Source organism: Labrus mixtus, chromosome 14 (assembly GCF_963584025.1).
Source record: "Labrus mixtus chromosome 14, fLabMix1.1, whole genome shotgun sequence".
Lineage (NCBI taxonomy): Eukaryota > Metazoa > Chordata > Actinopteri > Labriformes > Labridae > Labrus > Labrus mixtus.
In genome coordinates this window covers 16303430-16329682 of record NC_083625.1, presented here as the reverse complement: position 1 = coordinate 16329682, position 26253 = coordinate 16303430, and the positions used below count along the sequence as shown (strand labels likewise).

The 26253-nt window shown below is 38.9% G+C and overlaps 4 protein-coding genes across 4 annotated transcripts; 3 read left to right on the top strand and 1 right to left on the bottom strand.

Moving 5' to 3' along the window:
- Positions 1 to 1271: 1271 nt before the first annotated feature.
- On the top strand, positions 1272 to 9274 carry LOC132988210 (short transient receptor potential channel 2-like). Its single transcript, XM_061055452.1, has 13 exons — positions 1272 to 1348; positions 1703 to 2395; positions 2491 to 2691; positions 2770 to 2934; positions 3034 to 3208; positions 3345 to 3545; positions 3642 to 3804; positions 3914 to 4006; positions 4246 to 4438; positions 4517 to 4644; positions 4740 to 4812; positions 4898 to 4994; positions 7409 to 9274. Exons 1-13 carry the CDS (start codon positions 1334 to 1336, stop codon positions 8296 to 8298), a joined length of 3087 nt encoding a protein of 1028 aa, XP_060911435.1. The 5' UTR covers positions 1272 to 1333; the 3' UTR covers positions 8299 to 9274.
- Positions 9275 to 9699: 425 nt separating this feature from the next.
- LOC132988209 (ribonucleoside-diphosphate reductase large subunit-like) lies at positions 9700 to 15235 on the bottom strand. The gene is made up of 19 exons (XM_061055451.1): positions 15098 to 15235; positions 14233 to 14321; positions 13920 to 14097; positions 13534 to 13634; positions 13379 to 13438; positions 13256 to 13295; positions 12986 to 13148; positions 12730 to 12871; positions 12544 to 12627; positions 12275 to 12436; positions 12096 to 12175; positions 11808 to 12009; positions 11542 to 11691; positions 11226 to 11447; positions 11065 to 11141; positions 10824 to 10959; positions 10641 to 10736; positions 10338 to 10526; positions 9700 to 10243 (listed from the first exon to the last, which is right to left on the bottom strand). Exons 1-19 carry the CDS (start codon positions 15114 to 15116, stop codon positions 10052 to 10054), a joined length of 2382 nt encoding a protein of 793 aa, XP_060911434.1. The 5' UTR covers positions 15117 to 15235; the 3' UTR covers positions 9700 to 10051.
- Positions 15236 to 16641: 1406 nt separating this feature from the next.
- rnf121 (ring finger protein 121) lies at positions 16642 to 23854 on the top strand. The gene is made up of 9 exons (XM_061055442.1): positions 16642 to 16796; positions 18878 to 18915; positions 19135 to 19276; positions 19659 to 19813; positions 19929 to 20036; positions 21107 to 21227; positions 21326 to 21459; positions 22722 to 22823; positions 23330 to 23854. Exons 1-9 carry the CDS (start codon positions 16719 to 16721, stop codon positions 23448 to 23450), a joined length of 999 nt encoding a protein of 332 aa, XP_060911425.1. The 5' UTR covers positions 16642 to 16718; the 3' UTR covers positions 23451 to 23854.
- Positions 23855 to 24919: 1065 nt separating this feature from the next.
- On the top strand, positions 24920 to 26077 carry LOC132988206 (interleukin-1 receptor type 2-like). Its single transcript, XM_061055443.1, has 5 exons — positions 24920 to 25013; positions 25094 to 25135; positions 25220 to 25282; positions 25499 to 25628; positions 25762 to 26077. The coding sequence occupies exons 1-5, from the start codon at positions 24989 to 24991 to the stop codon at positions 25940 to 25942; spliced, it is 441 nt and encodes a 146-aa protein (XP_060911426.1). The 5' UTR covers positions 24920 to 24988; the 3' UTR covers positions 25943 to 26077.
- Positions 26078 to 26253: the final 176 nt, after the last annotated feature.

Genomic DNA, 26253 nt, shown 5'->3' with positions numbered 1-26253 from the left:
ATATAAATACAAAGTACTTTAGAGTCACAGGTTGCTCTTTTACTCCCTCTACTGTACAAAAGTATAATCACAGGACTCGCCTCTACTTTCTCACATGGTTACCTTTGAGTCAAATTACTGATATCTAATGACATGTAAATGGACTCTTATTAGATGTAATACTCAAGATAATAATCATCTCACATTTATCTATAGTTCTGAGATCCATGGATGTTGTTTTTTGTCATATTTAGAAAATCCAATTATCTCTTTGGAGAGAAAGGAATCAAACTGATGAACCTATCCCAACACTTTAAAACAGCATTCCTCCTGTGGTTGATTATCTAATCTCTTGTTGTTATAAGTAATCTTGAGCCATTCACAAAGTGGAGGACAGATATTCAGAGGGGTAGCTTAGTGGTGAGTGTGCAAGCCCCATGTATGGAGACTTTAGACTTCTAAGCGTGCAGCCCGGGCTTGAATCCAACCTGTGGCTCACTTCCCGCATGTTAAATTAGTATCAACTCGTCAACTACTAAGTGTTTTTAAAATATCTGACATTACCAAAATAGATACAAAGTCTTTGTCATGTTATTGTGTGGTCAGAAATCTTTGATAGAAAACCCACTATGATGATGAAGGCTTCCAGGTACATTTTCTGAACATTTCTTCCTCAAATTTGAAAAGATGTACAAAGAGGCATAAGTGAAGTACGAGTATGAGACCTTAGATTTGTAATTTAATAATACTGCATTTAAGAGGATCTATAAAGTGACATTCCATCACAGCGTACAGTTACGGTGAAAAGCCCAGCTGAGAGAAAACCGTCCAGAAGTTTCACATCAAAAAGAGAAATGTTTAATGTTATTATCTCTACTTTTTGAAAGTAGAGTAGTGAAAATGATCAGTGTATATTTTAAAATTGCCACTCCTTGTTTTTCCCACTGCTGTGAACTCCTTCCAGGCCCTCTGGGGGAAACAGTGACAGCTGCTGCCTGTTCAGTAACAGCTACCTTAATTGTGCCATTGCTGTTTCCAATACAGAGGCTAGAAGCAGAAACAGTTGGGTTTGGAGCCAGCCAAGCATGAACACTTGTAACCGGTTAAGTTTTAATTGGCCATGCCCAATGGGGGATTCAAATGTGTTATTGAGTTTGTGGCCATTGATTCCGTGCAGTCAGCCGGTACCACATGATCGTAGGACTCCAAAGTGCTCAGTTCTCTTCTTGGAGCATCTTGTGTAAAGATATCTCCCTTTCATTTCTGAAGCTTGAAATAAAAATAGTCGGATCAAAACATATTTCATGCTTCTCTCTAGGACCACTGTTCACAACTGCGCTGTGATTTATCAGGGATGGAGAACCTCACGGTAAGTAGAGTTTTATTCACGTATAGTTGGTAGAATTTGGTGTTCATTGTGTCAAAGTTTAATTTAAGAATTATCGTGAGGCAATCACATTTGACTTTTGCTAGAATTATTTTAGTCCTGTCTTCTCTGAAAAAAAAACTTGGGAAGGCTTGGGAAAATGTCTTCAATTATGCACTCATTTGTAAAATGTGCCATGCTCATGTGTATCTTTTAATTTCTCAGAAAGTCTTAGCCATTTATTTAGAATTGAACTATGATGTTTTTCAATAATACCTGGCAACATATCTTGTATAAAAAAAATTGGATTTGACATCTAATCATGCATCTACCTGTCTTTGTCTGTCCTGTCCTTAGCCAGAACAATGGCGCGAGATTATGAACAGAAAGATGCGGTTCCCTCCGGAGCTCATCAGTGCCATTCAGGATGGGAAAATTAAGCTGCTGTGCGGACTGTTGAAGACCGGTGATGGCATTATCCGCCAGTTGGATGAGTCTGAGGATCGCCAGTGGAGAGAAGCTCTCAACCTTTCCATCCGCCTGGGCAATGAGGATGCAATGGATGCTCTCCTTCAGGGGGTTAAGTTTGACTTCCGGCAGATTCATGAGGCCCTGCTAGTTGCTGTAGACACCAACCAGCCCAAAGTGGTCAAGCGTCTGCTGGACCGTCTGGACCAGGAGAAAGGCAACAAAATGGATGTGCGATCCTTCTCTCAGGCCATCTTTGACCACTCTATTGACAACTCCCAGTTTGCCCCTGGTGTGACGCCTCTGACTTTAGCCTGCCAGAAAGACTTGTATGATATAGTCACAATGCTAACCCAAAAAGGCCATGTCATCCCATGGCCTCATAAGATTTCCTGTGCCTGTCTGGAGTGTCGTAACGGCCGACAGTACGACCTACTCAAATTCTCTTTATCTCGTATCAACACATACCGTGGCATTGCTAGTCGGGCCTACCTCTCAATCACCTCTGATGACTCCATGCTCAGTGCTTTTAGTCTCAGCAGAGAGCTGCGTAAGCTCTCACAAAAAGAACCAGAGTTCAAGGTGTGGGGAGAGTTGTACGTATTACTAGTTATTGTTCATGTTGGGTGTCTTTGTTGTTACTTTCTTCTTTTCTTTTTGGTGCCTCTCTTCCACAGCCTCAATACCTGGCTCTGGAGGAGCTTTGTCAGGAGTTTGCTGTTGAGTTGCTGGGCATGTGTCGCAACCAGAGCGAGGTAACCACAATCCTGAACAGCTGTGGAGACCAAAGCCACAATTCCATGGATGAGCAGGCCTTTGAGAAAGGAATTCCTAACCTGTCTCGTTTCCGGCTTGCTGTGAACTACAACCAGAAGCAGGTAGGTAGACAATACTGTCAACCCATTGATGAGAACAAGAAAACCCTTCTGATGCCAAATCCTCTGTACTGTTTGTAGTTTGTGGCACACCCAATCTGCCAGCAGGTGCTGTCATCTATTTGGTGTGGGAACCTGGCAGGATGGAGAGGTAGTAGGACAGCCTGGAAGCTTCTAGTCTCTGTGGGGATCTTCCTCACCATGCCCTTTCTCTGCCTTGTCTACTGGGTTGCACCCAAATCTAAGGTACCATTAAAAGAATTTGAGATCACTAAGTTCCAATTACTACAGTATAAAGGCCAAATGTGTGGTTTGACATGTAATTATTTTCTGTGGTTTCTAAAGATGGGAAAGATACTGAAGATTCCTGTTATCAAGTTTCTTCTTCACTCAGCCTCTTATCTATGGTTCCTCATCACCTTACTTGGAGAATCAATAATAATGGAGATGTATCGGGACAAATTTGCTTCCCGCCAACAGAACATCCTGCATAGCTCCTTCCACATGGTGTGGGTGGTTGGTAGGGTCACTTAGTCTTTAAACTTCTCTATGCAGTCAAAACAGAAACGTTTTTATTATAAATGGTTATAATACCATCTTTTACATTAGGGCCTGGATATCTTGTGTTGTATTTCAAATTGTGCCACATCTTGTAGGATTCTTTTGGTACGAGTGTAAAGAAGTGTGGATTGAGGGGCTTCGGAGTTACTTTCTGGACTGGTGGAACTGCCTGGACGTGATGGTGCTCAGCATGTACCTAGCATCGTTTGCATTACGTGTGCTCATCATGCTTAAAGGACACTTTCTCTGCAATGACCAAAGTGGCGGGGAGGATTGTATCTACTTCACTCAAACAGGTTAGTCAATGATATCGAATTAATGATTGATAGAATTTGTAAAAGTTGTCAAACATCTAACTTGGTGATTGGTGTTGATGTTAAACTGCCTTGCAGTGCGTGACAACTGGCGTCAGGAGGATCCCCAGCTGATTGCGGAGCTGCTGTTTGCAGTGACCAGCATGTTGAGTTTCACACGGCTTGCATACATCCTGCCAGCCCATGAATCTCTGGGAACTCTGCAGATCTCCATTGGGAAGATGATTGATGATATGATGAGGTTCGAGGACTTTTTGTTTCACCATCTGCTAATTTGTGGATTGGTCATTACCAAGGAGGGAAATCATCTTACAGGACTGAGCCAATGAAAATGTTGTCTTCTTTTATAGATTCATGTTTATATTGATGATCATTGGAACAGCCTTCCTCTGTGGGATCAACAACATCTATGTCCCTTATGTTGTCTCTCCACATCTTGGCAGGTACGGCATCTTCAGCTTCTTCAACTGTTATTAGCCCATAAACCCAAAAAAGATACCAGTCTGATTAAAAACCTGACTCTATTGGATACAAAATTTGGTTTCAGGTTTAAATGACAGTGTTGATCAGTGTTTTTTTTTTACCTTTGACTTTAAATCAGCCATTTCCAGAAAATGAGTTTATCATGTTAGTAAAGAAAATGTATGAAAACAGTATCATGACATCTACCCCTCCACTGCAGGTTTAACGAGACGTTCCACTTCTTATTCTGGACCATGTTTGGGGTAGCCAACCAGGACTACGTGGACATGCCACAGTTTGTGTTGGCGGAGTTTGTTGGGAGGATTCTGTATGGCATCTTCACACTCGTCATCGTCATCGTCCTGCTCAACATGCTGATTGCTATGATCACCAACTCCTTTCAGAAAATTGAGGTACAGAGAATTTTTATTGTCTAAGCTAAAACAAAAGGACAAAGGACTGGCACTGAAATCTCAACTTCGTTATTTCAGGATGATGCCGATGTTGAGTGGAAATTTGCCAGATCAAAGTTATACCTCAGTTACTTTAGAGAAGGTCTCACTATGCCTGTGCCTTTCAACATCATACCCTCACCCAAAGCTGTCTTTTATATTTTAAGGTGAGCTCTGAAATTCAAAACACCTTTTTCCTGCAAAGACAACAATGTTTTATATCTAAAGTATATGAATTTTTGCTGTTTATTTTCTCTTACAGGGGTATCTTTAGACGAATCTGCTGCTGCTGCACTTGTAACTCTGAAGAGAAGTATCCCCCATTGGCCTCTATGGTAAGTGTGTGTTAAGTCCTCACATGCAGAAGTTAGTTTGACATTGGTATGAAAAAATAATCTACATGTTTCTTTGTGTCTGAAGACCAATAATAAGGGATCTGAGCAACAGGTGATTGAAGCTTTAGTTCAACGCTACATTGAGTCAGCTCGCAAGGAGTTCGAGGAGACCAAGAGGAAAGGTAACAATGGCATAAATCTCACAGATCTTAACAGTCAGTAGAGTAAGGATTTCTGGCACAACTTCACCAATGACCAAAGTGCCTAGAGAATATACTACTGCTAAGAATATTGTGGGATAAAAAGTTAAACCACGAACTTGGTGTAGAACGGGGAAACATAGGCTAGCAGACTATATTGAACAGAAAAGCTTAATAGATACCACAGTACAGTAATCAGGAATCACAGGTTCTGCAGGGTACATATAATATACAAGACTGGTCGCAGCATGATTCAGGCAGCTAAAATGAAGTATATGGAAATTTGGTTTGGTTCAGTTTGGAGTGGAATGCAAATTTTTTTGTTTCTCCTAAGCTGATGAGTCATCAGTCAGTTTTCAGGGCTTTTTCAGTTAGTGCAGTACGCTGTGGAGGAGCACCATGAAAGTTAATACATTTGAGTCCTTTAGAATACCAGGGGTTTGGAGCTTAGTTCAGGCAAACCAGTGGACTAAAGCAGGTCCCAGAAAAAGAAGGAAGCTGGTAGCGGAGGAATTTTGACAAGAGGAAATGATAAGGTGCACAAGAGCAGTGGCTAAGGCAAAGCAGGGACAGTGGATGATCTGGGAAAGTGCAGAGAAGAGGAAGCTTAGTTGGAGGGACCTGTGGAGTATGGAGGACAGTTGTATTCAATATTTGTTAGGGGGTTCTTACAATGTGCTGCCATCACCAAAGAAGCTAAAACATTGATTAGACTGGGAACCATCATGCCCATTGTGTTCAGAGACATCAACTTTGAGGTATACTCTGTCAAGCTGTAAGAGTAGTACGTTGCAAGGTCATTATACATGGCGACATAATCAGATTTTTAAAAGCTTAGCAGCAGGTATTGATAATCGAAGACAACAGGTCAACTTGTGCTGAGGATTGGGAGATAGTTTATTTCATAAAACGGACAGTTCCATGGGAGGACTCTGTGGAGGAAGCATATGGAAGGAAAAAGCTTAGATATGCTTAGACTTGGGGGACAGAAGCTGAACAGCAAGGATGTATAGTCAGGGTTTGTCCGGGAGAAGTGGGGTGAAGAGGATTCATAGAACAATCAGCTATTTCATTACTGAGAGAATTGGGAAGCTGTGGGCAGGGTTTGCAAAAGATTGTAGGATAGATAAAGCAGCTAAAACCAGACAGTGGATTTGGATGATAAGAAATAATACCAGTTGGGGACAAATTAAAAAGTAGGAGAGTCTGTCTGCTTTGGTTTACTCTCTTCTCTCACAAGAATAAGGAAGTAGGGGGGAGGTAGAGCAACAGCCTGATCTGGCGGGGGTGAATGCTTCCACTGTCCATATTTACAGACTTTTCTCTGTGTTGCTCCATTTTCTCTTGTTTTCTTCTTGCCGTTCTTTTCATGTGTAATGTTGTCACCAGAAATAGATTCATTTCGGTTGTGAGGGCCAATAGGCGCCATGTTGTATGATCTGCCTTGTCACTTCCTGGTAGCTTGCATAAACAGAGCCTGTGTCTGTTGAGGCTGTGATGGCCATGTTGGTAAAATAGGTTGCCGGAGCTAACTGTCCAGCCTTCCCAAGGTGTCGAGGGTCTAATTGTCCTGGCTCTTGCTGCCCATGGGTCTAAACGGTTTAGTTATGGGGGCCAATAGGGGCCATGTGATAGGATAAGAAGTATCGGCATTGTCACTACCTGGTAGCTCGTACAAACAGAACCTGGGTCTGTTGAAGGTGATAATGCTGGTTTGGTTTCTGTGGCAGGTTATGTAATTTATCAGTAGGGAATAGGGGTATAATTGGGATGATGGGTTTCTTCACTCAGCACTTATCCTTTCATTGGGGCACAAGTATATTGTGTTTCTTTCAAAACTCCTGTTGACTCTCACCTCGACATGGCATGACACCCCTTACCCCTTACAATCGACAAAAAGGTTGTGCTTTTAAATGGTCTGAAGTACCGTATTTGAAGGAAGTGTAAGTAATGATGAAACTTGGCTTTTTTGGGCTTCCATATAAACATTTTATTTATTTATTTCTGTTTATATTTTCATCACTAGGTGAAAAATTATTTAAAAAAATTATAACAATGGCTTTTTTCTGAATGAACCAACTACAGGTTGCTACAATTCAAAATCACCAACACAGTATCTAAACCTTGATCCTTATGATTGCTCTTGCAATCTACTTCACTTTGAACTTTGGCTATTATCACTTTGGCATCAAATTGTGGAGTCAGTGTTAGCAGTGTAAGATAGCAAATGTTGGGTATAGCAAACTACCAATATACCCTTTTCTGAAAACTAGTTACACAAAAACACAAACATAATAACAATAAAACCCCAAGATTGCTTTAAACCAAAAGTTAATAGAGCAGAATTAAAAGTTCCTGCATTCTGTGTTGTGATTGGAGCATTTTCTTCCCCTTAGATATCGGTAATCGGATCACTGAGCTGAGCAAAGCAGTCTCCAGGATGCACATTGATATGAAAGTGATCCAGCAGCTTCTGGTAGATGATGGACACACTGCAAGTGATGCCCTGATCAAGGAGGGCTCCTCCGTACTGGGAAAATACATCATTGGTGCCAAGAACAATTTTGTAGGTTTTAACAGCAAACAGGATGAGAAAAATGCATCACTTAAAGTGACTGTGCACCATGGAGAGGAGGAGGTGGGTAAAGAAAAGGTTGACTCGGATAGAAAACAGGAGTCTGATGCTCAACAGAATCAGTTGAATGAATGTGTAGCAGAGGGGTCAAAGCCAGTAACAGACTGTGATGTGGTGAAAATGGAAGAAGGAAGAGCAGAAGCAGAGAAAGGAGACAAGGATGAAAGTGAGGAAAAAGAGCAGGTAGAAGCAGACAAAAATGAAAAAGGTGACAATGTAAAAGTGGAGGTGGTGGTGAGGACAAGTTTAAATAATGTAGAGGATAAAGTGAATGAGGCTAAGCAGGGTGAGGTAGAAAAAACAATGGAAGAAGAAATTCTGACAGGGACAAAGGCAGGACAAAAACATACAGAAATGACCCCTGAAGGACCTAAAAGCAGAAAAGTGAACTTTGAAAACCCAGACACACAGAGAGTAATGAACAAGTTTAAAGACTTAGAGCTGCAAGAAAAAAAAGTGGAGGCAAAAAGGATAATTGGTAGAAAGTTTGAGTATAATGCACCTGAGATGTCTGGTGCCACGGAGGGCAAAGAAAAAGCTGGAACAAAGAAAACAATCCCTTCACCTACAGGCAGCAGTAGCTCACAGGACACGGGTTTCGGTTCCCAGGAAGGTGAGGAATCAATTGATGGGATACTAGTGAGACCGTGACAGTGTCAATGTCCCTAATAAAGACATCCAATATGTTTGGTTAAAATGTTTTCTTGAAAGGTTTCAGCTTTATAATTTTGGCTATGTTAACAACAAGGCTTAGTGGTAGGGATGTTCTCAGTGTGTCCACTCAGAACTATAGTCCAAAGCAACAAATTGTAAGCAAAGGTCAGATTGCTTCAAAATATCTGATCGATTTGAAGTAAATTATTCTGTGTGATTTTCACTACCATTTGGACCTCATGAGCAGGGTCTAAGAAAATAAGTACCAGCAAATATAATGTAAGAATACTTGCAGGATATTTTTTGTAATTAAATTGGCTGAGCACACATCTTTATTGTCAGGTTACTGTTGTGCTAGAACCATTTGTAGATTTTTTTTTACAGATTTAAAAAAATCTTGAAGCAAAATTTCCTGAATTTAAGGAATGTAGCCCTTTACATTCCCGTCCATAAAACAGCAAATAGTTCATTTATTATTTTTCTACCATTAAAAAAAGCATTTCTTGTAAATAATAGAACTTTAGGTGAATTGCTGTTAGCCTAAAAGCGAGGCTAGCTTTTTTCTTTGTTTACCGTTGGGCTAGCATAAGCTAACCTGCAGCCAGCTTTAGCTTCATAATAACTGTACAGACTTGGGGGGTAACTATCTTCTCATTCATCTATCACCAGAATGCAAATCATGAGATACTTCGTTTATAACTTTTAATTGAATCCATGCTAATTGTCAAAGATTGTAGCATGAAGCTTTCCAGCTAATTCTACTCACATCATGGGTGAATAATATAATGACTCACTTAAGCCAAACGTATAAGACCACAAAAAAGTTATATGGTGGAGGTTCATGTCAATTAAGGCTGAATATATTGTTGTTTTGCTGTCCCTTTACTTACTCTTCAACTTGTCAGTAGCAAAGAGCCTAAGTCATTCTAACTTATACATAAAAATGCGCTTTGGTCTCACAAACAAGTTTCAAACTGGAGTTACTTTGTAACACTATTAAAACATTTACAAATTATTTTCTCTCTGTCTTTTTCATGATCATATTTTAAGGTGTCGTTAAATCTGTGATGAAAGAGATTGTGTCGCTTTAGCCACACACCGCTACAGTGTGACAGTGCAGGTCTCAGCTTGCTTAACGCGTATTGCTCCCATGAGATCATGTAGATGAACACACCACATAATTAATTAATCACCTGGAGCATCTACTGTCTCAGGGCACAATGCTTGCAGACTCTTCCAGCCGATAAACACATTAGCATGTAGCTCTTTATTTCAGTGTTGATTCCATCTCCACTTTTAGGTTTTGTTGTTTGGTCCTCCCCTGATCTACCACATTGTTTTAAGTATTAATTTAAGTATTCTTGAAAAAAAAAGAAAATAAACTGTAATAAGAATTTAATTTATAGCATTGTAAAACTATTTAATAACCCACACACGTAAAATACAAACATTAAGTTCATTTATGTTACCCAGATAATACAAAATTAACTATAAAAGGGCAAATATCAGATCACTGTATTCTATAAATTCTATACAAAAATGCATAAAAAAATGTTTCATGATAAAAAATGCAGAAGATCAAATACAAACTGCAAAAATTTGTGAGTTGAAGACAGCAGCATGTGTAAAACTCTTGTTACATCTTAAATACAATACAAAGAACTGATTGTTTCCAAAAATAGATATATATATCTTGTGGAAGCTGGAGGATAAGGGGGGAGTCTTTCTATCTGAGTGAAAAACACTTGAGTTAGGAGCCACACATCAGGCACTCGTCTTTGTTCGCCAAGGAGCACACCATGGCAGCAATGTTGCGCTCTTTGGTCTCCTCATCCTCACTCTTGGCTGTCTGGGCGTCCTTTAATTTCTCCTTGTTAAGGGTGAACTGGATGGGGTTGGCAGCAGGCTTCGTCCTCAGGTAGTACATGCCAGTTTTCAGGCCCTACAGAGTAAATAAAGACAGGCACTTTAAGATGTTTTACAAAGTACTACGACGCAGCATGCATCAAGTATGTGCTCCCTCAGTTACAACTTACCAGCTTCCAACCATAGAAATGCATGCTGGTTAGTTTGCCGTAGTTTGGCTCAGCAATATGAATGTTGAGGGACTGGCTCTGGTCAATGTAAGCGCCGCGATCTGCTGCCATCTTCAGGACAGTCTTCTGTGAGATTTCCCACACTGTTTTATACAGCCGCTTCAAATCCTCAGGGATCTGTTCAATTTCCTGTGGGCAGTCAGATGTGTATTAAAAAAACACATTTTAAAAAAGTTAAACATTGTTGGAATTGTACTTTATAGTGTATAATTTAATTCATTAAATTTATGTACGATCTTTTACCTGGATTGACCCGTTCTGAGCAATCAGCTGGTTCTTCATCTCATCACTCCACAGTCCTCTCTCTGTGAGGTCCTTCAGTAGGTGAGGATTTACAATCTATAGGGGAGGCAGAAAAGACACTTTTCAACATTTTGTCCATGGACACACCCCTTTGGAGTAAAAGCTCATGCACTGAGTACTGACCTGAAACTCTCCCGAGAGTACCCTGCGCGTGTAGATGTTGCTGGTGTAAGGCTCAATGGACTCATTGTTTCCCAGGATCTGGGCAGTGGAGGCTGTGGGCATTGGGGCCAGGAGCAGACTGTTCCTCACACCGTGCCTGAAGACACACAGAGGGAGGTGGATCACATATGTGCTATAATCTTTACACACAGTAGATAAGAGGTGAGAAAAATAAACAAGGAACATATTCAGAAAGACTCACTGTGCAATTCTCTCCTTTAATGCTTTCCAGTCCAACAAGTCTGTTGGGGTTTTATTCCACATGTCATATTGAAGAATCTGGAAAATAGAATAACTTAGGATCTGCTGCACATATTAACCTAATACCCACGATGGATCAGCTATATCAACAAAACGACTCACTCCCTTGCTGACAGGAGAGCCAGCATATGTTTCATAAGGGCCGAGCGCCGCTGCTAGCTCACAGCTGGCCTCCAGGGCAGCGTAGTAGATGGTCTCAAAGATGTGAATGTTTAACAGCTGGGCCTCCGGGCTTTCAAATGGAAAACGCATGAGGATGAAGGCATCAGCTAGACCCTGCACGCCGATTCCAATGGGCCTGTGGCGCTTGTTAGACCTTTCAGCCTGTAAAACAAAACAGAGGAGCCATTCTTTAACACAGAACACATTAGACCAGGCTGCATGTTCGACAGAGAAACAGCACTACAAGGAAGCCCACCTCAGGCACTGGGTAGTAGTTGATGTCGATAATCTTGTTCAGGTTTTTCACGATGACTTTGGTGACAGATGCAAGCTTTTTGAAATCAAAGGTCCTATCTGAGGTCACATACATGTTGAGAGCAATGGATGCCAGGTTACACACCGCGACCTAGTGAATAAAAAAACACAAGAAAACAACACTTAAATATTACAAAAGCTAACTTTATATTAAATAAACAGCAAGTTATACCTTTTAGTTATTGTTGTTTATGCATGACCCCTCACCTCATCTTTACTTGTGTACTCGACAATCTCTGTGCACAGGTTGCTAGACTTGATGGTGCCCAGATTCTGCTGGTTGCTCTTCCCGTTGCAGGCATCCTTGTAGAGCATGTATGGTGTACCAGTTTCTGTCTGAGACTCAATGATGGCATGCCAAAGCTGCTGAGCCTTCACCGAACGCTTAGCCCTGCCCTCATTCTCATATCTGAGGACAAAATTAGTTTGTGACAGGTTAGCTGCAATGAATGTGTTTTTTTCTCTTAAGAAATGAGTTTGATGTGCTGGTGTTACCGAGCATAGAGCTTCTCAAACTCCTCTCCCCAGCAGTCCTCTAACCCGGGACAGTCACTGGGACACATCAGAGACCAGTCCTACAAAGGCATGAGTGGCATTAGCAGGAGCACCAAACTATAAAATACAGTTGATGACATTTAAAAATGTAATATTGGTAGCAGAGATTCCCCATTCACCTGATTGCTTTCCACTCGCTTCATAAAGAGGTCAGGGATCCACATGGCGAAGAACAGGTCCCTGGCCCTCTGCTCCTCTTTACCCGTGTTCTTCTTTAACTCCAAGAAGTCAAACACATCGAAATGCCATGGCTCAAGGTACACGGCGAAGGCCCCAGGTCTCTGAACAAACAAACCCAGGTAAAGAGTGTTTTGATTTACTACCAGAGGAGACTCTCGATCCAAAATCTTAAGCCCCATTACGATGTGTTTTAAATGTCATTCCTTACCTTGTTTCCTCCCTGGTCAACATAACGAGCTGTGTTGTTGTACACTCGAAGCATAGGGACCAACCCGTTGGAATTGCCGTTAGTCTGAAAAACAATAAGCAAAGTTAAGTTATACAGATATGAGAAAGTCTTCATTAAAGCTCCTTTATATGTGCTTTCAATCGATGTGATGCTGCTTTTTCTCACCCCGGCAATATAGCTGCCTGTTGATCTGATGCAGCTAACAGCCAGTCCAATTCCTCCAGCTGATTTGGAGATGAGGGCACACTGCTTCAGTGTGTCGTAAATACCTTCGATGCTGTCGTCCTTCATGGATAACAAGAAACAACTGCAAAAAGCCAAAGCAAATTAGAAAAGAAAGGTTTAAAGGTGGAATAGTTACATTGGTCAACTCTGCCTAAAAGCCTAAACGTTACTGCATTATTACTGCAAGAGTCCTTACCTGGACAGCTGCGGCCTGTTGGTACCGGCATTGAACAGAGTAGGGGAGGCATGGGTGAACCACTTCTCTGACAGCAAGTTGTAAGTCTCAATGGCTGCATCAATGTCACCTTCATGAATGCCGACTGCCACTCTCATCAGCATGTGCTGGGGCCTCTCAGCAGCTACAGTAAATGAAGGTAATTGGCAATTCATAAATTAAGTATATGCACTTAACATGACATGTCAGCATGTCTCTACCTCAATGTGTTAGTGGTTGGTCAACACTCACCTTTGCCATTAATCTTTAACAAATACGACCGCTCCAGAGTCTATAACAGCAAAGTGATAAAATTAGATTTATAATCTTAACATCTGCCTGACATGTTGAATTTTAAATGACATTAAGAAATACCTTAAAGCCAAAGAAGTTGTAAGAGAAGTCTCTGTCATAGATGATGGCTGAGTTGATGCGCTGCAGAAAGCAGAAAATGCAATATAATATCAAAAGAATATTTTTTAATCAATTTGAAAACATGGACATAAAAAGGCACATTTAATGTAACTTACCGCCTTGTTTTCACAAACAATGTCGAGCAACTTCTTGGAGATCATAGGAGAGTGACGCTTGTTTAACGGATTCACGTAGTTGTACAGGTCTTCCATCACATCTGCAAACAGCAAACCAAAATGTTAAAATTGTAAGTGGCAGGGGTTTTAGTAATGGCCATGTCCACTAATCTTTAATATATATATCATTTAAATATTTTAGGACTATTTTGTAGCAACTACATGTAAATGTACCACTTGGTTGTATTATAATGTCTTAAATAGTGAATTAAGTAAATGAATTGTGATTTAAAGTCATGTTTATAAAGAGATGTATTACTTACCAAAAGAAAAAAAGGTATAATAGAGCATTGTATTCTTGAATGTACCTTAAATCTACAACTCACCACTGAACACTTTCTTTGTCTCCTTGTGCAGGTTGGACACAGCAATGCGTGCAGCCAAGATAGCGTAGTCAGGATGTTTGGTTGTTAGGGTTGCAGCAGTCTCTGCAGCCAGAGTGTCCAGCTCCACAGTGGTCACTCCACTGTACAGACCCTGGATCACCTTCATTGTGATCTGAGCCTACGAAAACAGAGAAAACTAATAGTTGACTATCACTGAGGTAGACTTTGCAACCAGTGCAAAAACATGACTTCAGTTTCTTTTTTTTTCTTACACTGATAATAAATTGTAATGTATTATTTATTTTAAACTTACAGGGTCGACAAATTCACAGTTGAGTCCATAACAAAGCTTCTGGATGCGAGATGTAATTTTATCAAAAGTAACCCCCTCCTGGCGTCCATCTGGAATACAAAGACACATTCAAAACCTTAATCCTATCCGAGATCAATTATCAATTATCAATTATCGACCAGGATTGATTCTCGGGTAAGTTGAAAAATGATGTATAACTGCAGTGGTACACAATCACATCTAAACAGAGACATTTCTATGTTAATTGGGCTCCTCTTGATGAATTAACCCGCGCACTAAACACCTGTCTAAAGAGTTATTATGATAACAAAAGAAAGGGCACCTTGCTTCTTCGCGCCATTAGCCTAAGAGATCATGATTGTTATAACTCCCTTCTCTCACATTTCTTAACTTTTAAATACGTGGTTGAATGATCAGCCTCTTTTTCTTGCCTAACAACAGGAGGAAAGGTTTAAAGATTACATTTCAAGAGAACAAGCCGATAACAGCGAGCTATAACAAACTAGGAGTCTCACCTTTTGCTGGTATTTCAAAACTCACAAAACAAAAAAATTCATAAATCATTGTTAAGTTTCAAAAAGGCAGCAAACCTGTCAAATAGGAAAGACAATGACATGTGCTTGCATTTGTCCTTTCACAAGTCAAGTCTTTGTCAGAGGTCTCAACGGAAACGCACCAAACAAAGAAACATATAACATATTGATATAACATATCAGGAACTGAGCAAGACATTAAAGTTCGGCATTTATTCACAGTATCACCATTTGAAGCAGTCACATTTTTATATTTTTCCGAGACCTGCATATTACCCTGCAGAGTGTCAGCTAAAGTGAATTTACAACAATATTGAAGTAAGCTACTTTACCTCGCTTAACAACATGCATGTTGGCAACAAAGCAGCTGGTCTCCTCAAAGCAGCTGGTTGGTGTTTTTTATTCTCTCCGCTCGTCACTTTAAACGTGTGAAATGATATGATGAAAGATATGAAGTTGTTACAGCAGTATATAACACCAGCAGACACAGTCGAATCTTAAATTGAGGGCGCCAACAAGCCACAATCCAGTTACGCTGCTTTGTGTCAGCAGCTCAGCCAATCAGAGAAGACTCCAGCACCTGTCTTAACCAATCACTATCCAGCACTCAGCTGGCACTGTTATTGCAGCTTCCGGAAAGAATGAAGCGGGATATTTAAAACAACCGGTTTGATATAATTATCTTTCTGCAGAAGCAGTTAATGTAAATGTTCAGTCCAAAAAGTATACTGACGGTATTGGAAATTATAGAAAACCCCAGTGTCCTTTGAAGATAAACAAAGGTTTATCCATAGACTGTAAATAGGGTTTAACTCATTAATTTGTTTAACAGTATGAACACATTACATTTTGGATTGTACGTTAAAACTTAATATACTCAAATTGCAATATCTTTAATAATATTCTATTGATGCTTTTTTTAATTGGGGAGACACATTCACAACATATAATTATCCATATCTAGTAGATAATACCTTTAAAATTAGTTTCTCATTTAACAAACAAAAAGAATAATTGACTGTTTAAGTTAAAAATATCTACAGGCAATACACCAGGAAACAATTGAATATACAGTAACTAAGTTAGGTAGCCTATATTAACTTGTTATTGTTCTTCTCGCATACAAAGGCTGAGCATCTAAAGTTTGATCAATATTACTCTGTTTACAGTGTAATCAAAGATAAGATAATCCTTTATTTATCCCACAATGGAGAAATTTACAGTGTTACAGCAGCAAAGAGCAAAGATTGCAAACAAAAAGTGAACACAGTACAATTTAAATTGAAAAAAAGAAAAATTAAGAATCTACAAAAAAAATAGATACTAAAAAATAGATTTAAAAAATAAAAAATAGGTCAGCTATTGACAAAAATGTAGTCCGTAATATTCCGTGTAACACAGAAATGCATCGTAATGAAAGCAATAGACTATCCTATACTTTATACAGCTTGCTATTATATAGTGTTTTATATCAATTCAAATCTTAACATTACTGTATTGTCCTTTTATCCTACTACAATTTTAAATATTTTCCTCTTATGTATTTATTTTAATATCTTGTTGCTTTTATGTGTCGTATTTTATTGTATTTTATTTTGATACATATATTTTATTTTTAATTCTTATTGGTGTACATTGATCTCTCAATGATTTTATAAACTACTTTTCGTCAATAACTTTTCTGCACTCTTGTTAAGCACTTTGAACTGCAATTTAATTTGTCTGAAAGATGCTATATAAACAAAGTTTGATTGATTGATTTATTGATTTATTACAGTAGCCATAATAAGTGTTTTACAAAAAATGTCAACAAGTAACTTTGACCTAAATTACACCACAACTTTATTTTGAAAAGGAAAAGGCAAGTCCAGGCCGGATGTGACGCAAGGTACGTGCTAATGCTAGTGATGCTAATGGTAATGGACCCGGAAAGGTAAGGCAGCAACTCCGAAGATGGCCGGGGTGTTCGATGTGGAGGTTGATGGTGTGGAGCACGACCATGGACTGGGGCATCATGATGAACCGCAGCAGGTGAGAGTAAAGGGACGCACTGATTTTTATTTGAACGATTACAAAAAGATGCTGGTGAATTTAAACTAGTTAACTAACTCTAGTGTGTGTGTTCGCTTTTTAACTCGTGGGTGTAGCCTAGCGTCAGAAGCTAGCCACGTTAAAAGCATTTGTTTTCAAACAGAGGGCGGAGAGTACGATAACATGTATTGTCTGATTAATTTCATCGAGTGCATTTTTTTTTTTACAATGGGGGTAGTGAGAAACGCCCTTATGAGAGACTAGCTGTGCTAACCTAGCTAACGCCAGCTTGCCAGGTAATGTTCAAATCTTGCATTCGCTTTAATTTGGTCGACGTGGCACCTGTGTTACTTTTTTTTTTTTTAAACATATATTTGAATATTCATGTAGGTGCAGTTCCAAGCATCCGTCATTTGCACTGCTTGTAAGAGAAATGTCTGACTCTGTGATTTATCGCAGCTTTAAAAAAAACTATTACAGCTGATGTGGCTGAGCAGGTTAAAGGTCATATCTGTGTTAAAGGGACAAGTGGTGTCAAGTCAGGGGAAGTGACCGAACCACTTCCGGCCTTTCAAGTTTCAGGTTAAACACAACCTTGATTGAATCGAGCAGGTGTAGGCCAGACTAAACCAGGTGTTAAAAGCGAAATGTAGCTGATCTGATGTGTCTTTATGCTTACAAAAGACTCACATACCCTCATGTTTGGGTTATTATTGATGTAAGCTTTGGTTTGAAAGGAAGTGACAAGGGGTTCAATTCAATTCAAAAAACTTTATTTGTCCCCAGGGGGGGCAATTCAAAGGCACACAGAGTGCAGGTAGACAAAACATTTTAACCTAAATATAAAGTGTCAATTTAAATACAACTTAAAGCTTAAACTTAACTTAAAAATATAAAATATAAAAGAGTGGACAGTGATCGGACTAACAGATGTAACCATAACTTTGTGCAGTAGTGACCCGATGTCATCTCTTGTGTAAAAAAAGAAAGAGGACAAATGTTTAATCAAAGATGTTTTTATTCCTCTAAGTAAAAAAAATCAGTTTCAATCAAGCATGGAGAGACTCGCCTATCTCACAGATATGTCAGCAGCATGTGCAGTAGGGCTGCATCGTACAATGTTTTTCAGTATACAAATCTGCATGCCTTTTTTTATTAGGATTTATTGATATATGGAAAATACTATGAGAAAAACCTAGTATTTTCAAGGGCCCACAGTTGAGTCTTTACATTTTTAAAATCTTGGATCCAAAAGTTCAAATCCCCCAACTTTTTTATTCATCTTCTGTAAATATGCTGTAAAAATTGCATCTAAGAAGCTGTATCCTGCAAATGTTTCACATAATAACTTGAAAAATATTCTGAATTATTGATGGGTTATTTGAATATTTGACATTTAATTTCTTCAGATCCGTGAATTTCAACTCTAATGTATTGTTAAAGCAATAGGTTCTAAAATGTAGGATTTATGATCAGAGGAGTTCATTTCCGACCTTCATTCATTTCCCTTTTTTAAAGATAGGATGCTCTGACACAAGAAAACATTGCGTCCCTTTCTTGCTGCCAGCTTTTAATTTCAACCCTCAGAATGGTCGTTAAACAAGCCGAACAACCTGGGAGTGACTGTTTGCTAAACATACTTTGTGTGATCTAATAGTTTCTTAATCTACGTTAGGCACTCTGAGTTTTCACTCAGATTTGATACATTTGCTTTCTTGCCACACAGGCACAGCTGAAGTCATTTGAATTCTAATCAATAATCCTTTTAAAGACTGATTTGTTTGCAATTAAAGATGTAGGGGTTTAAAGACAACTGTGTGAGAGGTCATTCTTGAGTAGTTTGCTGTTACTACTTGTATAAAGTTACTACTAAATCTCATCTGGGTCGGGTTTGACGAATGAATATTAAAATGTTGTCACTTTTTAATAAGGTTAATATACACGCACTGTGCTCAGCAACCCTACAGTGGTGTTTCTTCAACATCGTTTGGTGTAATTATCCTTAAAATGTCGAAGCTAACATTTTGGCTTTTATATAATTATTTGTTTTTTCCTCTTTTTTTTTTTTTTTTTTTTTAAAGTTCGATGTGTCCAAGCTTTCACCAGAAGAGAAGTGGAGGTTAGTATCTTTATAATACTTTTAACACTCTTGTCTAATTTTTAAATGTGTTCACTATGAAGATTCAACTTGTACTAGGTTTGCCAGTGCACTGTACAATTCTCCAACTTCTGGGCAATTGTGCAGCACACCTGTATTGGCACACCTAGCCTTCTTTTATACATTAACAAAAAATGTAGCTATGTGACATTAGCTGAGTGTGTTCCTCTTTGTTCACAGGGTGGAGCACGCAAGAATGCATGCAAAACATAAAGGCCACGAGGCCATGCACGCAGAGATGGTGCTCATCCTCATAGTCACCCTTGTCGTCGCACAGCTAGTCCTTGTGCAGTGGAAACAGAGACATCCAAAGTCATACAATGTAAGACACACTGGCCAAACTGTTAGCAATGCACCCACATCGTGAAAATATCTTGTTTGTTTTTGGGTACAGATAAATTCAGCTGTGTGCTTAAGGTGTGTTTTTACTGTGATGGGAATTAGAGACTATGAACACGCACAGGCTTGTACTTTGCAAGTAACACTTTTATTTCATTCTCTACTGGTATGTGGCAGCACATGACTATATTAACATTTCTGTATCCGTTGGGATGTTGCGCTTTCCTTTTGGTCCCCATTTCTATGTTAATGTAATATCTTAAGCTTTTTTCTTTGTATATTTTTGTTGGATTTTGAATTGTATTATTATTTTATTTTTTTACTTTACACACATTTTCTAACTTATACACTGTGCTGTCTTGTAGCTAGTGACTCTGTTCCAGATGTGGGTAGTTCCTCTCTACTTTACCACTAAACTTCACTGGTGGAGATTCCTGAGCACGTGGTTCATCTTTTCAGTCATCACAGCGTACGTCTCCTACCGTGCCACTCGCAAGCCTCTGGCCTGCACCACACCGAGGTATGACCCCCGTTTGAACTTCACCATATCCTGTCACTTTACATTTATTTGGATTAATTATTTTCTAATATTCACATATACTCAAACACACACTCTCTCTCTTTGCATGCTGTAGGTTGGTGTACAAGTGGTTCCTCCTCCTGTACAAGATCAGCTATGCCACAGGAATAGTTGGCTATGCTGTCGTTATGTTTACACTGTTCGGTATAAACTTAATATTCAGGTATGTATTGTCATGACAACATCACTTCAGTTGTGTTTATGGAGCTCAACCATGAACACAAATATCATTGTATTTTCTTATTTAACTGGTGCACATAAAACATTCCAATAAGTAGTTTACAGTCGACATGAGGAGTCTTCTGTATCAGGATGCAATTTAAGATTTCCATCTCAAATGAAAGAAAAAAAAAAGTTATGTTTTTTCCTGGCCTCTGTCAAACACGTAGCTCTTTGCTGCCACTAGATGATGCTTTATTTTTCTTTTATTATATCTGTTTTGGTTCTCACTCCAAAAAAACACCTAAAAGTCACTAAGTCCTAAATCACAGCAGCTTGATTTGTCTGGATTTGAAGTTGTGTGTAATACTGCTCTGTGTATTTTCTGGCAGCTGTTAATATAATCAGAATTTTGAAAAGGGAAACTCCACCTTTTTATAGCATTGATTCAAAATGTAATAATAAATGTTCTCGGTATTCTGTATCTATTTGCTTATAGTAAATGTTTTGCTTTGATAGTAACTTTTCTTCTACCCGAAAATATAGACTAATAGTAGAAAAGAACAAAAACAAAGACATGGCATTTTTTTGCCCCAGTTCAGTTGTGCTCAATTTGGGATTAAATCAAAATCAACAGTCAGTGAATTCACTCAGGATTCTAAATCATCAAAGAGTTTACAGGTTATGCAGCCATTACTAAAGTCAGTTCATGTATTGGTGAGGAACCTCTGGAAATAAGATCAGCTGTGCTTACATTACTTTAGTGAGTCTTCATCATGATTCACTTTCTGATCCTCTTCCTACCTGAAAATACATCCTTACTTGAATACTTCTTTGAAGTTGAGGCAAACCTTGGTTTTTCCGCCTTTGTAGGCTTGGAAATGTTTGTTAAAATGTTTTTGGTTTATGAATTGCGTTTTGGCTCAACCTCTACTTTCTAATATTTAAGGCAAGTTCACGTTGTTCTTCAAAATGCAGTAGATTATCCTGTGGTATTTGAAGGTAGACATGTGTTTCATGAGCTGATAGATGTTGAAGAAACACCAGCTGAGCCACCCTGCCTTCTCTGTCCAGGATAAAGCCGGAGGATGCAATGGACTTTGGTGTTTCACTCCTTTTCTACGGGCTGTACTACGGGGTTCTAGGGAGAGACTTTGCAGAGATGTGTGCAGACTTCATGGCTTCAACCGTTGGGGTAAGTAGACAGACTACAGACTCTGTATGTGTCTGTGCTGTTGGAGATAATAGCTGTGACTCAACTTCAACTCTTTTCTGTCTTTATTTCGTTTGTAGTACTACAGTGCATCTGGCATGCCAACAAAGCACCTCTCTGACGATATCTGTGCCGTGTGCGGTCAGCCTATCCTCGTAGATGTCAGTGAGGAGGGGATTATCGAAAACACATACAGATTATCATGCAACCATGTGTATCCTTCCTTTTGAGACTTCTACTGTACTCTCTTTCAGAAGTGCAGTGAGTATTTGCACGAGAGAATGTGTCACATAAAAGACAAAGGCGTAGGTATGTTTAAGAACCATGTGGTGTACTCGTCACAGACCCAAAGGGGAATTGCCAGTTAAGTTAACCTTTACGGCAGACTGTTGATGTTATGAAGATCTGTTTATGTGAAGCTGTTACTTCCTCCATTGTTGTGCTGTGTACATAACACACGGCACACATGTACCTTTTTAGTGTGAACTTCAGTCTGCTGGGTTTCTCTTTCAATTTGTTCTAGTGGTTGCATCTAGTGGAAATCTTTTTGCACATCATTACAATGACATGCATGAATGATAATGAAAGAACCCTGATTGGCTTAGATATTTCTCTTTTCACTCTCATAACATTTAGAGGCACACAAAACCTTTCACTGCATCAGTTTCTGCAGGTTTAGTATATTAGAACTTCCCCTCGCGGGATCAATAAAGTATAAATTCTTCTATTCTATTTGAACTCTTCATTACGGAGTTGAAGTTACATATCGAGTGTCGCTGCACCGTAACTTTTTTTTACATCTGTTGAATTCTATTTACTAATACTTGTTAATTTGATAAGAAATGAATAATGCAAATACAAAATGTTAACACCTTTTTAAGGTTTCCCTTGCCCCATGGTTCTAATAATTAACAAACACTAACGAAGTAACTGCTCTTATACTAATGAAAAATAACATCCTGTTAATGTTTTGTTTGGATGGTCAACACTGATTCATCCATTTTACAGATCAGAACGTTGACAAGCATCCCATTAAAAAAACAGATAAAATGTAATGCAAACTAACAAACCAACATTCAATTAAATTGAAAACAAAAAGTAAAATCACAAACTATTATAGCCTTGCCCTGTTTAAAAAAAACAATATCTGCTAACATTTCCTTACTGGAGTTTGATTTTGTCCTTTAAAACCTTCAAAATGTTGGGGTTGATATTATAATATATGCTTATTATTATTAGATTTATATTGATGAATTAGAAGGTTCCTTTTGTCCTCATGAGATGATGTGGTTGTCTCATTGTAACTTTGTGTACATATAAGCTGATTTTTACTGTGACACATTGTTTGATAAATTAGCTGTTTATTGAACCAGATGGTCCGCAGTGCAAACAAACCGTCTTTTTAAAGTAATAACATTTGTGTTGATTTGAACTGCTGATCAAACAACGCTGTGTCGAGCCTTAACTCACACCCAGGTTCCACGAGTTCTGCATCAGAGGATGGTGCATCGTGGGAAAGAAGCAGATGTGCCCGTACTGCAAAGAGAAGGTGGATCTGAAGAGGATGTTCAGTAACCCGTATCCTTTCTATTCTGTCATTCTCACACATGTGAGCTCCACATGCTTTTTCTTTTCCCCTTTGTACATTATTTAGAAAATGTTTTATTTTCATGCAATATAAAAATGATATCAGAGATTAAATTGGTAAAGTGCATGAATATAAATCTGGCCATTTTAACTGATGACCTCAAAGCAACATAAACCCAGTCATGCCTGGTTACTGGAGACGCACGTTATCATGTAACTAAGTGGAAGTTTAGGTGCTTTTTATGTTCAGAGCCCTATGCAGACTATTTGGAACCACATTATTTATAGGTTGTATATCAAGTTCCTGTTCCTACTTGTGGTTAACCTTTACACACTGATACTCTTAATTACATAATCACCTTTAAAGAAACTACCTCCTCTTGTTCTTATAACAGCAGGTAATAATGTTATAAATGATTTTTATGAGCACCTTTTTTCACTCATTTTTTTAATTTTTTATTAAACCGTTGTGTTTTCCTTGACCCATATGTTTGTAGCTGGGAGAGGCCACATGTCATGTATGGACAACTTTTAGACTGGCTTCGCTACCTGGTTGCCTGGCAGCCCGTCATTATTGGATTTGTTCAAGGCATCAACTACATCCTGGGTCTGGAGTGACCTGGGACTGGCAGCAATGGACACAAACGCCAAGCAACGCCATACGGAGTCGATATGCACTGGCTCAAAGGACTGAGGGCCTTACATTGAACTGAAACACCAACAAAAAAAAGTGTCTATACTTTTGTACATATTTATAGGCACACATCTGTATTCACGGTTGATTTGAATTTTATTAGTATTTTGGATGTCTGCTACACAACATTGCTACACAATGTTACATCCTATTAATCCGTTTGTGTACTTTTTTGGCCTAGTAAAGCGGTTGTCAAAAATCATTAGAGAGGTGCTTTTTACTAATTTATGTCTTAAATGTTGTTGATACTTAATTAAAAGATCTTGCTGGAGTTTTTGATCCTCATGTCTGATGGCTGTCAAACATGAGTAATAAATATTGACTGAAACCTGAATAATTCCTCCAAAGTACATGAACACACAATCTGGAGACTTCCTCTGCGTCATCTAAAGTGATCGCTCATGAAGCCGTTTGACCCACTTGCCACCGATTCCAAATTTGGAAGTGACACAAACGAGGGTTTCCTTATCGCTCATAGTCATGCGTCATGTGACTGGAGGCTTCCTCATCAAAAAGCAGGATTCCTCATGCAGTGCTAATAGAGATGGAACTTTCAAAGTTACTGGATGTGAAAGTGACATCAGCGTTTTCAGAGATGTGATTTGTTTAAGTGCAAAGTGTTGCTCACCGAAACAGCAACAAAAAATCCCACCTTCAGTCGTATCTAGCCAGGGACATAGTAACTCTGCCGGATGTGATTATTTTTTTTTATTTATCTCTGTTTTATGTTGACAGCAGAAAAGTAAAAAAAAAAAAGATATCGCAAAGCATGGGCAATAGAAGCAAAACTATCTGTATTGCTCAATACTGCCTGTCAACGGTGAGTGGTGCTCTGAAATAAGAACAACTCAGAAAGCGCAAACATTTGGTACTCATATTTCAAACTAATAAGGAGCAGAACGAGGAGAGAAAACGGTTGTGTTTTAATTGAAACTCACTGAGAGTGTGGATGGCTGAGTCTTATTTTCCTAACATCTAACATCCCTCTGGTCTGATGTGTTGTGTAAGATGCTTGGTTAATTATCATACCTCATAACACCAGCTGTCTTTACTCTGACCTCTCCATCAGCTCAAAGACAGCAAAGACTGCACGCTGTAGGACATGCCCACACGATCCATTTGTGTTGTCAATGTTTTCATTGTGATCAGATAATAAACATCACATGGCCCCGATAGTGAGTAGGTGTTTCATCCATGATTCCTCAAGAATTTGTTTCCAACCATCATTGGGTTTCGTTCAGACATATTCTAAGCCACTGGATTAGTCAGCAAGCTTTATTTATGTAACCATACAGTGTTCTCAATTTTACTTCGAAGATGAGTGGGCACCTTTAGCAGGAAATCCCCCTGTCCTTATATGTCCACACATTGTGTGTAAAGTAGAGGAAGTGCATTTTGTTTGAGTGTATATATAATCCTAACCCGTAGTCAGCCGCACAAAGCTCTCGGAGGAGGAATCATCATGAAGCTGGCATCCGTTGTCAAAGGTAACCCTACTTTCTTTTACCAATGTTCTTTTCATGTTATCATGGCATCGCTTGTGATTGTTGACATTTCTCTGTGACAGCCTATATACCTCTCTACCTGCTGCTTGCAGATGGATTTCCAGGTACAGTATGTTTTGTGGATAACAAAGTTTCATTTTTTATCAATTCTCTATTTTTTTTTTTACTTACCCAAATGTGATCTCCAGTTTCCAAGGATGAATGTCCAGAGATCATCGGGCCTGATCACGTTCAAATAAAAGCTCATCCAGGTAACAGTGTAGACATTACAAACTAGTTTTCTGAATTATACGGCTAATGAAATGTGTTTTTAGAGAAAAAGATTACTCCTTGTTATATTGTGCAACCTTTTATAATCATTGTTATATATATATATATATATATATATATATAACATCACATATATATATATATAGATAATGAAGCTATAAACAGTCTGATGGGTCTGGATATATTCTCGTCTACAGGTGACCAGCTGCTTCTTCACTGTGACGCGTTTGCAAACTGTGAAGTTGACATGGCCGTCATCTATTGGCTCGTAAACGGCGCTTTCCCTGAAGAAACTCCCAGCAGTGGCAGAATAGTAGAATCAGATGAGTGAGTAATATTCACAGTAGAGAATGAGGGGAACTGCCGTGCTGGAGTTATTATTTTTCAACTTTAAAATACTGCTGTTCTGACATCCTGAAGCCGACCTGCATCTCAACACAAGCGACTATTTGTTTTTTAGATCGACTTTAGAGGACGGCGCCATCCTGCAGAGGAGTTTGCTGTTGAAGAATGTCACATCAGAGGACCTCAAATCCACCTTCACCTGTGTTGTGACCAATGCTGCAGGGACAGCTTTAAAGAATACAACCTTAGCGACCAAAAGGAGTGGTTGTAGTGGAGGGAGAAAGAGAAAACACTAGAAGAATCTGTCAATAAATGCCTGTACTAAAGCTTCTTCATATTGACAGGAGAATATCTATGTACAATATGATTGGAGTTATTTGCTTGTGAAAAATAAATAAATGAAAGTTTAAACAATTAATTCAAAAACTCAAGTGCCCAGTTCTTTCTCAGATATGTATTTGTAATCGTGTCATTTTTTCAAAAACAAAACTATTTTTTTCCCAGGGTTCATCATCATTAGAACACTGAACCCAACACTGTCAAGTACAGCACTGATGAAAGCTGTCATTCCGAGTAGAAGCAGCCACCAATCAGGAATGACACACAA